The sequence below is a fragment of the Psammomys obesus genome, unplaced genomic scaffold (genome assembly GCF_907164565.1).
Source record: "Psammomys obesus unplaced genomic scaffold, mPsaObe1.curated_primary_1811, whole genome shotgun sequence".
Lineage (NCBI taxonomy): Eukaryota > Metazoa > Chordata > Mammalia > Rodentia > Muridae > Psammomys > Psammomys obesus.
In genome coordinates, this window is record NW_026591643.1 from 2,133,247 (window position 1) to 2,146,239 (window position 12,993).

Consider the following 12,993-nt stretch of genomic DNA (forward strand, 5'->3'; position numbering starts at 1 on the left):
TTGAGATAATCCAGTATTTTTTTTCTCTTCTCTCCAAACACATTTCCACTACACTGGCTTCTGAGTTAGCCACCTGTGCTACGGAGGGAGCCAGTTCTTTGAAAGCTTCGTTTCTCTCTCCTACATGACAACAGGGAGCTCTGATCAGAACGCTAGGTAGCTAGCACGGAAGCCCTTCCTCCACACACTGGGAGTCCCACTCCGAGTTCGCGTGCTGCGGCTTCCACTCGGCGTCCTAATTCCGCCAGCTCAGGAAATAGGAAAGGAAGTTCCTGGAGGACGACCGGGGCTCCTCTGCCACGTGGCCCACAAAACTCCCGCGGAGCAGGCGAGCTCCCCGGGGCCTGGCCGCGGAAACGTGGCCCGCGCAGGGGGAGCCGGAACATGCGGGCTCCGAGGACGCCGGCTCCGCCCGCCTCCTGGGGGTAAGGGCGGAGAGTACGCCGGAAATCCGTCGGGAGGGGGCGGAACCTGGAGCGAGACTTCCGGTGGCGCAAAGCGTGTTGGGATCAGCTTGCGGCAAACCTCCTCCCGCGGCCCGTAGGGAGACCACCGTTAGCGCCGCTTCGGCTGGCACGAGCTGCTCGCGGTCGCGGCGACTGCCGCTCCGGCTCCCGCTGCGTTCGGCCCTGCCCGCCGCCCTTCCCCGGCTGCCGGCGTGCGTTCCGCTGCGGTTTCGGCAGACATGTTGTGAGGCGGCGGCGCGGGCGCCCGGAGGATGGTTTGGCCGAGGCGGCGGCAACCGCTGCTGGTGGCGGCGGCCGCGGCGGCTCCGGCTCTGTAGAGCCGAGCCTGTTCGGTGTCCGCTCGCGCTGCTGCCAGGCGGGCGCTCCCGTGCCGTTTAGGTTCGGTTGGAGGACGGCGCCAGCCCGTTTGAGGTGACACGGAGGGAGGTTCTCCAGCCCCGGGAGTGGCGTCCCCACAGCCCTCAGCTCCCTGACTTTTCCTTCACACTCGCACTAAACTCTCTCACACAGCGGGTATTCCCGGCCCTCGAACCCGCCTCTCCTTCCTGGTTTGTACACTTTTCCTGAGCTTCCCCGACCCCGACATCCCTCTCCAAGGGAAGCCTTTTGAGAAATCTTCGAGGAGTAGTGGACCAGAGGCGAGGAGAGTTTGAAAGCTGGGGCTCGAGAGACAGGAAGGTACGATGGCTTCCTCGTCTGGCAACGATGATGATCTCACTATTCCCAGAGCTGCTATAAATAAGATGATCAAAGAGACCCTCCCTAATGTCCGGGTGGCCAACGAGGCCCGGGAGCTGGTGGTGAACTGCTGCACTGAATTCATTCACCTTATATCTTCTGAAGCCAATGAGATCTGCAACAAGTCCGAGAAGAAGACCATTTCACCAGAGCATGTCATACAAGGTAAACTATTCGTGTGGGATTTGGAATAAAACAAAGGTCCAGAGAACAGTCTTGTTAGTAGAGTAACCACTTCGTGTCACCATTCACTAGAAAAGTCAGCACAGGTGTAGAGACAGCCTGTACCTTAAGAAAATACCTATGTAGCGTTCTGAGGACGCTGTTCAGCAAGCTAATGCAAATAAGGAGTGCAAACGTTAAGGTCAACAAACATCCTCACCACCTTACCAGTACAGCTTGCAGTCAGGTCTTCAAGCAACAAGAATTGACCGCCTGGAGTTAAACTTCGATAATAACTGAGAACCTCAAAGTTCTCTCTTGGAAAGTTAAATTTTAGACATAACTTCAAGCATGAGTTGAGTCAGAGAGTACCTGTTCCTCACCTGACCTTTTTCCACTGTAGAGGAAAAGATTTTTGAACACATGAATAAAAACCACCCAGGGTTAGTCAGTTTTGCATCGTCTATCTAGCATGCACAGGGTCCTAGATGTGATTCCCAGCCCCGAATAAAAAAGGTTGTTAACATAAGTGTGTTTAATGTTGTAAAGTTTATTGCATTCCAAAAAGGAAGTCTTTTTTGTTGTTGTTTAAAAAAACGGTAAGATGGTGGAGTAATCATCACCAGGTTATCAAAGCATTCCTGTAAGAAAAGACAAGTGCCTCATTTTTTTTTTTTTGACTCTCTCCAACTTTTGATTTTTCTTTGAAAAGTTATTTCTAAAAGATGATTTTTCACCCGTCTTGGGAAGAGCTGGCCCTTGAACCTAAGCCCTCTATTGCAGAGTTACAACCTGTCCTTCCCTCATGCTAGTCTATATATTTAAGCTTTTACTGAAAAGTACTAAAAGTTTCAGGAGTTTTTTCTTCTTGGCAAGGATTTTCAGTAAGTATCTGGGGGACTGTTTTGATGGTTGTAGGGAAGGAGGGAAAAAATACTTTTGGCAAATTTTGAGAAATACTTTCTGCTGCTTTTCATTAACCCTTATTAGAAAGTTGCATTCAGTTTGAGGGAATAACTTATGTTTTGTAATAATCTAGTGAAAACTCCAAGGGATAGACATGGTGGCACATGCCTTTGATCTCAGCACTGGGAGAGGCAGAGGCAGGGAGAGACAAGTGGATCTCTGAGTTCTAGGCCAACTTGGTCTTCAAAATGAGTCCAGATTACCAGAGAAACCCTGTCTCAAAAAAAAACCCAAAAGTCCATCAACTTCTTGATTACTTTTGGAGTTAAAAAGAACAAAGTTAATCAATTACTAGGCAGGTAATTCTCTATCATTGCCATTTTGTAATTTAACTTATTTTATTTTTAGCTTTTTTGAGACAAGGTTTCTCTGTGTAGTCCTGAAACTCACTTTGTAGACCAGGCTGTCTTCAAACTCATAGAGATATGCCTGCCTCTGCCTCCTGAGTGTTGGGATTAAAGGTGTGCACCTCCACCCAGCTATAATTTAACTTTAAAAACATTTTTACTTTCTTGTTATCACCAAATGGAGAACATATCTGTTCATATTGAACATATCCATTTTTCAACTGTCAGTATTGACAGAAAGATCAGGTGATTCATTTTTGAGCCTTCATGCTGTGCTGTGTTAAGGGTGTCTCTTAAACATGCCAGAAGTCAGTCCCAGTAGGTAGTAGAGCCATGATGGTATACATTTGGGTGCATGCATCTATATGACACACACACACACACACACACACACACACACACACACACGTATACTCTGTCATTTCAGCACATACTAGAAAATCTGTGTCCCCCCCACCCCCCCGGGTTAGGAAAGGCAAGATGCTAACAGGATCCTGCTATGTACTCTAGCCTGGTCTTAAACTTAAGTGTCTCTTCCCCCGGTCTCTTGAATAATGGGATTATTGACATGTAATCACCATTCCCTGCTGCTTATTTGATTCTTTTGTGTGTATGTGCTGAATTTAGGGCCTTATATGTGGCAAGCACTGTACTACAGATCTATATTCTCAATCCATATAGATTCTTTTCTTTTTTTCAAGACAGGGTTTCTCCATGTAGTCCTGGCTGTCCAGGACTCCAGGCTGGCCTCAGACTCACAGAGATCCTCCTGCCCCTGCCTCCCTGAGTGCTGGGATCACAGTTGTGCACCACAACACCCAATAATATTTGATTCTTAAATCTAGTATTTTTCCCCTACTTGTTTGGTTTGTTGAGTGTAAGAAAAATGGAAGCCAAGTTGTCTGTTTTGCGTTTTGCATATTTATTTTGTATATATGATTGTTGTCCTAAATCTTTGAGAACATTATCTAACAAATAGCTAAAGTTCCCTTTGACTCTTTATAAAGGAAAATAACTTTTTAATGAAAACTGCAAAAGATTCAGTAAGATCTGCCTAAACATTTTTTTTTTCCCCCAAAATCTAATAACACAATCTGTCGTCTTTGGGGAAGGTTCATCCTTTCTAGGATATATTTAGAGTTCTAATTGACATAAAAGTCAAGATGATTGATAAAAGTGTAGCTGTAGCAAACAGCATACAAAATAGTTTGACTTTGGAACATGCTAACTTGAGTTTAATGTGTGACTCTGAAAGTTACAGTGAGAAACTGTTCCTTTGTGTGATGACGGCTATCCACTAATATTAAAAAACTGAATTGACCTGTTGGCACTCATAAATTTACCTTTTTCATATAATGTTGCTATTGACTTTATAATAATACAGGTTTGCACCAACTAGATTTCATTGTAATTTCATATTATGTAATCACTTTGTTTTGAGGTGGTTTTAGGGGGTACAGGGTTGAAACAGGGTTTCTCTGTAGCCCTGGCTGTCCTGGAACTCCCTCTGTAGGCCAAGGTGGCCTTGAACTCAGGGATCTGCCTGCCTGTGCCTTTCAAGTCCTGGTTGATGATTAGAGGTGTGTGCCATCACCACTGCCAAGCTGAGAAGTTTTTCTTTTTCTGTTTTGTTTGTTTGTTTGTTTGTTTTGTTTTTTCTTTCTTTCTTTGGTTTGTTTGTTTGTTTGTTTTCAAGACAGGGTTTCTCTATGTAATCTTAGCTATCCTGGCCTTACTCTGTAGACCAGGCTGGCCTTAGATCCCTCGCCTCCCAGAGTGCTGGATTACAGGTGTGTGTCACCATGCCCAGCCAAATGAGTAGCCCAGGCTGTGCTCAGATTTGTGGTCTTCTTGCCTCTGCCTCATCCAGCTGAGCTTTTCTTTTTTAAAAGTACATATTTTAGATGTTTGAAGTATATCCTTACCGAGTAACTCTGGACAGCTGGTAAAAGTATGGTGGATACAACCTTTTCAGCTATTCTGTGAGAGGCAGAGGCAGAGGCAGAGGCAGGTGAGCTCCAGCCACATAGTGAAACCCTGTCTTTAAAAGAAAACGTTTTTCTGTCAGTGTTATCTAGGAACAGAAGATATACATGTATGGAATAATAATACACAATTTTGTTTTTAACTTTGTTTTATATACATATGTACATAATTTGTTTTTATTTTATATGCATTGTTGTTTTGCCTGCAGGTATGTCTGTGTGAGGGTGTCAGATCCTCTGGAACTGGAGTTACAGACAGTTGTTAAGCTGCCTCGTGGGTACTGGGAATTGAACCAGGGTCCTCTGGAAGAATAGCCAGTGCTCTTAACCTCTGAGCCTTCTCTCTGGTTTTCTGTTTGTTTGTTTGTTTTGTTTTTTGCTAATATACATTTTAAAGAGGTTCTCATTTTGAAATTTGGGTTTTTAGTAATAAAGTTAATTAAAACCTTCCATCAGGCCATTTCACTTACTCAGTTGCTACCTGTCTTTATCTTATTAAAGCAAGTTAAACATTCTTAGGCACTTCTGTAAAGCACAGATAAGGATTAAAATAATTTTATCATCAAATAAATATACAAAATACCATAATTTAATTAAAAAGCTTTTTTCTGTTTTATTTTTAGTAGATTTGGCATTAAAAATTACAGATACGGCTGGATGTTGGTGGTACGCACCTTTAATCCCAGCACTCAGGGAGTCAGAGGCAGATGGATCTCTGTGAGTTTGAGGCCAGCCTGGCCTGCAAAGCATGTCCAGGACAGCCAGGGCTACCTGTCTTTCCTGTCTTCAATCAAAGAAGAAAGACACAGTCTATTATGTTTAACTTTACAACATGATGACATTTACAGAGCTCAAATAAAAGTTTTAGTTGTATCATTTTTTTTTTAATTTGAGGTACAGTTTTTCATATTTATGAGAGTAGTAACTGCAAGTAGTTAAAGTTAGAAAAAGCCACTGAGAATATTCTTCCGTCAGTGAGCTTCATGTTATCTACTTTGGAGGGGCATTTTCTTTTTAATTTCAAACCCATCTTACACTGGTTAATACAATAAAATGGATCTCTGACAAAAAGCAGAGCTTAAACATTCATAAATTAAATTTGTTATTATATTGAATAGATATAAAATACTGTTCCTGCTGTAAAAGATTTTTGAAATGCTTACTTTGAATTTCCATTCTTAACTGTTAAAACAACACCATTATAACAAGTTCTGATAAGTCTTTGGACCATACATTGAGTAGCTTTGCTCTAAAGCCTAAACTACAGTGTATTTTAGAAAGAAATTTTGGGATCAGAGAAACTGACTGATTGCAGAGAAGTTGTAATACAATTAAAATGGTCCATGCTGGGTTGCCTAAATGCAGTATTTTCTCAAAGGGACACATGAAGTTTATACTGAAACCATTACATCATCAATTGCTTTTTTACAGTAGGATTTTTTTTACCTGAATTTTATTTTTCTTTTCTCTTCCTTCCCCCCTTTTATGCTTTGCCTTCCTTTCCTCTCTCTCCCTCTTTCTCTCCCTTCCTCACTCTCTCCTTCCCTTCCTTGCTCTCTTTTTCTCCCCTGCTTCTATTTGCCTCTGCTTCTTAAGGGCTGGGATTAAAGTTATGCCTGGTTTATTATTTTTCTTAAATGACCCTCTTCTGGAGATGCTATTAAACATTGAACCCAAGACTTCATGCGTTTTAGGCAAGTGTTTTCTATGTGTACTATACCTGCAGCTTGAGGCTTTTGTTTTCCTTCTATAGGCCCACACTTGCTTACTGAATTGCTAAGTATTTAGCATTGTGATAAAAATACACGAGTCTCAATCCTTAAGCGTTTCCCTGTTTTCTGGGAACACTATATCGTGGATGATGCAATTGTCAGGGCGCATCGTTCAGGCTAATTAGCAAGAATCTATTTTGACCTACATCAGCTTGCTATGCTTTAAGTGAAAGATGTCATATTCTTCCTCCCAAAATGAGAAACTAGAGATTACTGATTTATGTGTTGTTGTTTTTAGTCCAGAATATGTGTGATGGGATGATTCCTTATGTTAATCCAGGCACTCTTACAGTTGTTCCTTCTTGAAGGAGCGTCCTTTCGTCAGCCTTGCTTTTCTGCCTGTTAGGCTAAGAGAGTGGACAGTGGAGCAGCCAGCATACAAGACTACAGTTTATGTGTGGCTGAAGACTGCGGAATTTATAGCATCCTGGACATTTCACATCTAAGAAGTAGGAATTAGGGCTTTGTACCAGGTGTTGTTTATTTGTTTTTTTTTTTTTTTTTTTTTTTATTTCCTCTTGTCTTCTGGAGAAGGATGATTCTTTAACTACTGGAAAAAGTTGATTTGTATAATTTAAAGGGGACTTTACATTACTCTTTTTTTTTTTTCTCAGTTGCCCAGACTTCTTCAGCCTCTTGAGTATTGGGGCAAGTGTATGTTACTATTCTTTCATCCTGTTTTTCTATAACTTAATGAATATGAAAGTGCCTACTTTTTTGTAATGAGACAAAGTTTGTCATTAACATGTAAATTCCAAATGTTTGCCTTTTTTGAATTCTTTAAGAAGTGGCAGGCTTAATGGTGCTTAACTTACTATGAGTGGCATACAAAAGATACTTTTTCTTACCCAAACCATGTTACTCTCATAAGAAACATAAATTTTAAAAATTAGAGAAAAATGAAGGTCTGTGCTTTGAAATGTTCCACAGGCTTTAGCCAGGCTGTAGTCAGATACTAAGGAAGTACATGTATGTGGGGCTGGAGAGATTGCTCAGAGGTTAAGAGCATCATGCAGCTCTTGAAGAGGTATTTTACACACCCATCAGGTATTTTACAGCTGCTTCTAACTCCAGCTCCTGGGGATCCTGTGCCCTCACCTGGCCTCTGTGGCCACTACAATCACAGGTACAGAGCACACACACAATTAAAAATAATGGTTGAAGCAGGGCGCAGTGGCACATGCCTGTAATCTCATTGCTCAGGAGGCTGGTCTACAAAGAGAGTCCAGAGCAGCCAGGGGTACACAGAGAAACACTGTCTCGAAAAACCAATAATAATAATAATAATAATGGTTGATAAAAATATTTTGTCTTAGCCACCTCGACAATGACTAAATAACTGTGAAATAGGATAACATTGTTAGAAAATAATAAACGTTGTCTCCCTAGAGAAAAGTAACCTAAATAAATGTTACTCATTTGTGATGGAAAGCTATATTTTTTTTTTCAACTTTTCATACTTTCATTTCTGTAGCACTGGAAAGTTTAGGCTTTGGCTCTTACATCAGTGAAGTAAAAGAAGTCTTACAAGAATGCAAGACAGTAGCATTAAAAAGAAGAAAGGCCAGTTCTCGTTTGGAGAACCTTGGCATTCCTGAAGAAGAATTATTGAGACAGCAACAGGAATTATTTGCAAAAGTAAGTAATATGTTTTGAATAATATTGGAAGTCTATGAAAATCAGGGTTTGGTTTTGTTTGTTTGGAAAATTACTTCATAAGTCAAAAGAGGGTTCTTTTCCAGCTCCTTGCTTATGCAGAGTCTGCTATTTAGAACTTGACCAGTTTGGCTCTGTTTTATCTAAATAGTTGGCAACATCTAGTTTTCTAAGGGAATAATTGCAGGTACCTCTTGATTTTATCTTTCTTTTTCCAGATAGGATGATCTTCTAAAAGCATGAAAATACACTTAGCCACCTTTAAGTTTTAAATGGGCTGATGAGAAGTACACTACCAGATTTTATTATGAGTGGAATGAAAGGAAAATTAGCTAACATTTTCTTTGTAGCAAGGTATTGCTGTGTAGCCCAAGCTGGTTTTGAACTTAAAATCCTTCTGCTCACCACATACTAAGATACAAGTACATTTAATTTGAGCTCTGGTAGAGAGCTCTGGTAAAGAATGCATACTACTCTAGAGGGCCTGAGTTTGGGTCCCAGCACTCTCATTGGTGGCTCCAAGGAGATCCAACACCTTTGGCCTCTGAAGGTACCAGTACTCATTGCACATATTTCCTATAGACACACAAACACATGCATAATTAATATAATCTTAAAAATTAATGAACATTTTTCAATATTGAGTTTTCACCATTTGTTGATCACATTGCTAAGCAATTTGTATGTATTAGCTCATTTAATCCTTAAGATTCTATAAGATGGGTTGACGAAATGGCTCAGCAGTTGGTCACTTATTTCTGGAATTTTCCGTTTTAATATTTTGGTTGATTCCAGGTTACAAAAATCATGAAAAATGAAACTACATATGGGGAGAGCACTGTACTGGTCAAATGTTTCTGCTTTGCTCTCTGAACTCCTACGTAGATTCTCCTTCCAATGGGGTAGTGTAAGTAAATGGATGGGCCTTTTCTTTTCCTCCTTCTTCCAGTTTCTTTGCCCAGTCCAGGAACAGCTCCTTACTTGTTAGATCTTTTGAGACAGGCTTTCACTTGCGGCGTAGGCGCCCTGCCTCCAGTGTGGGGTTGTAGTGTATGCCGGCACACCTATGTCCAGACTCTCTCTGCACTGGCTGTACTAGCTAGTCCTGTGGTAGAAACTGAGTCCAGTCTGCATTTTCTCTGCTACAGAACCCGCCTGAACCTACAACCTTCTTGGGTATGGGTCCCACAGCTGAGTCTTCCATGCTTTTATACCTTAGCGCATAGATCTGTTCTTGGCGAGCTGAGTTCAGTTCCACCAAGCTCCTCCAAGCATAAGCTCCAGCCTCTAGTTTTGTTCTTGGATTAGATTTAGGGCTGCTGCTTGTAGCTGCCATCTCCCTAGTGTCTTCGTGTTCTTTTTAATTTCCAGTTATCTGTTTCCGATTTTATATTTGGTTAGCAGTCTTTTTTCTTTTTTTAAATTGGTTCCCAGACCTAATGTTAATTCTTTTCCCTGGTTTTACCTTGACTTATATGGGAAGGAGAAAACAATATTTTACTTTTACTTGAAATAAGTGTACAGCTTCATCAGTAACAGAAACTTAGGAAATTTCAGGTATACTGGATATAAAGAAAAAAAAAACACTGAAAATGCAAAAGTAATTGCATACATTTGAGAAACATTTTATGTTCTAGGCTTCCTTTGAAGCATGAGGGTAGACAGTTGTAATAAGAACGCAGAAAAAAATCAGGATAACTGTTGCATTCTCTATGATATTTTTCCCTAACTGTACTAGAGACCTTTTAAGCCACAGAAATTATGTTTATATGAAAATTATACTTGAAGGGACAGAAAAGAAAAACAATGAAAAGAGCCAAAGAGAGACTAGTATTTTTTTTCCTAATCAACCCTATTTGTTTGTTAGTTTGTACATTTGTTTTTCAAGACAGGGTTTCTCTGTAGTCCTGGCTGTCCTGGCACTCCCTCTGTTGACCATGCTGGTCTTGAACTCAGATCTGCTGCCTCTGCTCTCAAGTGTTGGGGCTAAAGGCATATGCTACCGTCACTAAGCTCTGTCAACCTTTTTTTTTTTTTTTTTAAGTTTTTGATATTTATTTATTTTTTATGTATGTGTCTGTTTTTCTTGTATGCCACATGCGTAGAGGCCAGAGAGGGTGTTGGATCCCTTGGAACTGGAGTTAACAGACAGTTATGAGCAGCCACGTGGGTGCTAGGAATCAAACCCCAGTCGTCTGGAAGAGCAGCCAGTGCTCTTTTAACTACTGAGCATCTCTGCAGCCCCTTTATTAACTTTTTAGTTTCTTCATTTAAACTAAAAATATTACAAGCTCCTGTTTTCTAGGTATGTCATAATTACATAGTACTTGGAAAATATCTACGTTTAATGACTAAGTCTGTTAGTTGGTTTAATTAACATTTAACCAAAATGTGTACACGTCTTTTATGTTTTTAAACCTTAGGCTAGACAGCAACAAGCAGAATTGGCCCAACAGGAATGGCTTCAAATGCAGCAAGCTGCCCAACAAGCCCAGCTTGCTGCTGCCTCAGCCAGCGCATCCAATCAGGCAGGATCTTCTCAAGATGAAGAAGATGATGATGATATCTGAAACTCGCCATCTGGGCTTCTGTTTCCTCTATAAGAAAGGAGTGAAAGAAATGCTTATCAGTAATTTTGTATGCATTTTGGTGGACTCACCATGGGTATTCTAGAGATGTCTGCTGTCAGGTTTCAACTACTGTGCTGTTCATGTAAAACTGTCTCTTTGAACTATTGAAAATTTAAAAGTTCAGTATAATATCAGCTTTGAATTTGTAATGGTGTTTCTGGAATCTTAGAGCAGTGTGAACCCTTTATTTGGTCAATAAACAGTGTTACAGAAAACTTCAGGTTTATAAAAATACAGTGAAATTTACAGAGATCTCTTAATCTGTATTTGTATTTTCTCTGCCCTTTTCACTGAACTAAAGTTGAGAATTTTACATTGAGATGGGCCACAGTGTGATGCAGAATACATTGAATCAGGTTGGTGAAAAAAGTTCAGTTCTATATAGTATCTAAATTTCTTTGCCTTTTAAAGTGAGTATATATGTAGGTGACAATTTTATGTTCAGATAAATATACTTGTCTAGAGAAAATCTCAAGACATTCAATAACTAGAAAGGAAATGTATTCACTAGTAGTTGTATAAATTTGGTGAGTTACGTTTTTGATTTTGTTGCTGTTTTGTGTAGCGGTAAAGACTAGTTTTGTTATAGTATAATTTATCCCGAACTACACTATGCCGTTTCAGAGACAGGCTAATTTTGAAGATTATCATGATTCTTCCTATTTGACTCCAGTTCAGTAACTGTTCATAGTATTACTTGCCTAGTCCATTCATGTTTCTATCATTTGATATATAGGTTGGACTTGTGAAACAGTTGCTTGGGTTCCGTTGGTTTAGCTGAGGCTCATGGATATTCAAACCTTTGCTAGGGGAAATGAATGAAAGCTAATGAACATGTTTGCTATGAAAGAGGGCTTTAAAAATTATTTGACATGTAGCTTACTTACTGTTTGGTTTTAGCATAGCATTTACATTTTCTTGACTAGGTGTACTAAAGAGTCCTGTGCTAACTTTTCATATAGCATTGTCCCCGTCATAAATTGAGTGACAGCTTTAAAGTTTTGTGTTTGCTGAAAAAGTGTCATAACTGACCAGCCCTGTGTGAAGTGTTAACTTGCTTGTTAAAGGGAGCAGCTTTAATCTGGTCTCAGTAAGGGTGTGGTGTTGATGGGAGGACCCAGTGTATTTGGAGGAATGGCATAGTGCTTGTATTTTGGAAACAGAAAAATGCCACCTAAGACAATGGGAAGTCACTAGTTCCTGAGTCAGCTGCCAAGTTGCGTAAATTTCTGTATTCATCAAGCCCCAAAAGAGATTCTAGCTGCCAGGATTTCAGTTTTAATTGGAGAGCTAAGTGAAGTTTAAAAGTATTAGATTTCTTATATTCATATTTTTCAGTTTTAGAAGAAGGGAAATATTGTTATGCATTTATCAGATATACTTCCCTGTATAACAGAAAGGGTAGTAAAAGGGTAGTAATTTTGCTGAATGTTTATGTTGATGTTATTTCAAGGTATTTCATGGATATGCCCATGAAGTATTTGGAAAAAAATAGAAGGAATTGTTTTTTTCAAAAAGGTTAAGTACCAAAGGTAGGTAGTTTAGTCTACAGAAATAAGTTAGTCACTTTGGGCTTTTCTTCTTTGTACTGTAACATTCTTTTACTTTGTTCAAAGTATGTTTCTCAAGTAAACAACTATTTAGATATTTTCCATCCTTTTTCTTGCTGATGCAGAGTTCAGGTTAATATCTTACTGCATCTGACAATGTATTATATGTTTGAAGCCTAGTGACTTTTCATTTGAGGTTCTTGTGATTTCTTATGCTGTATTCTTCAAGCAATAAAATTCTGATGTGTTTTGTAAATTGTTTATTTATTTATTACAAATTTTATTCGCTTTGTATCCCCGCTGCAGCCCCCTCCCTCTTCTCCTCCCAGTCCCACCCACCCTTCTTCTCCCCCTATGCCCTTTCCCTAGTCGCCTGATAGGGGAGGTCCTCCTCCCCTTCCCTCTGACCAGGTCTCATCAGAACTGGCTGCATCATCTTCCTCAGAGGCCTGGCAAGGCTGCACCTCTCTCCCCCGGGGGGGGGGGGTGATCAGAGAGCTAGCCACTGAGTTCATGTCAGAGACAGCCCTTGCTCCCCTTACTAGGGAACCCACTTAGAGATTGAGCTGCTTATGGGCTTACTTTGAACAGAGGTTCTAGGTCCTTTCCATGCAAGGTCCTTAGTTGGAGTATTGGTCCCTGCTGGCTGCCCATGGGCCCAGGTATTTTAGTTCTGTTGCTCTCCTTCTGGGGCTCTTGTCCCCTCCAGGTCTTTCTCCC

At 40.5% G+C, this 12,993-nt stretch overlaps 1 protein-coding gene across 2 annotated transcripts; it reads left to right on the forward strand.

The window, feature by feature from the left end:
- Positions 1 to 813: 813 nt before the first annotated feature.
- Positions 814 to 12,529, forward strand: Dr1 (down-regulator of transcription 1). Of its 2 annotated transcripts, XM_055611716.1 has the most exons (4): positions 814 to 878; positions 978 to 1,370; positions 7,912 to 8,075; positions 10,517 to 12,529. In XM_055611716.1, the coding sequence occupies exons 2-4, from the start codon at positions 1,151 to 1,153 to the stop codon at positions 10,661 to 10,663; spliced, it is 531 nt and encodes a 176-aa protein (XP_055467691.1). In that variant the 5' UTR covers positions 814 to 878; positions 978 to 1,150; the 3' UTR covers positions 10,664 to 12,529. The 2 variants fall into 2 exon arrangements, with proteins under 2 accessions (XP_055467691.1, XP_055467690.1); XM_055611715.1 differs by having other exon boundaries at positions 814 to 1,370.
- Positions 12,530 to 12,993: the final 464 nt, after the last annotated feature.

What these genes read in the sequence shown, in the direction of transcription:
- Dr1 (XM_055611715.1), top strand. Translation starts at nt 1,151, where the DNA reads ATGGCTTCCTCGTCTGGCAACGATGATGATCTCACTATTCCCAGAGCT. An exon ending in ACCAGAGCATGTCATACAAG is followed by an intron (nt 1,371 to 7,911) that starts GTAAACTATTCG and finishes TCATTTCTGTAG; the next exon opens with CACTGGAAAGTTTAGGCTTT. An exon ending in AACAGGAATTATTTGCAAAA is followed by an intron (nt 8,076 to 10,516) that starts GTAAGTAATATG and finishes TTTAAACCTTAG; the next exon opens with GCTAGACAGCAACAAGCAGA.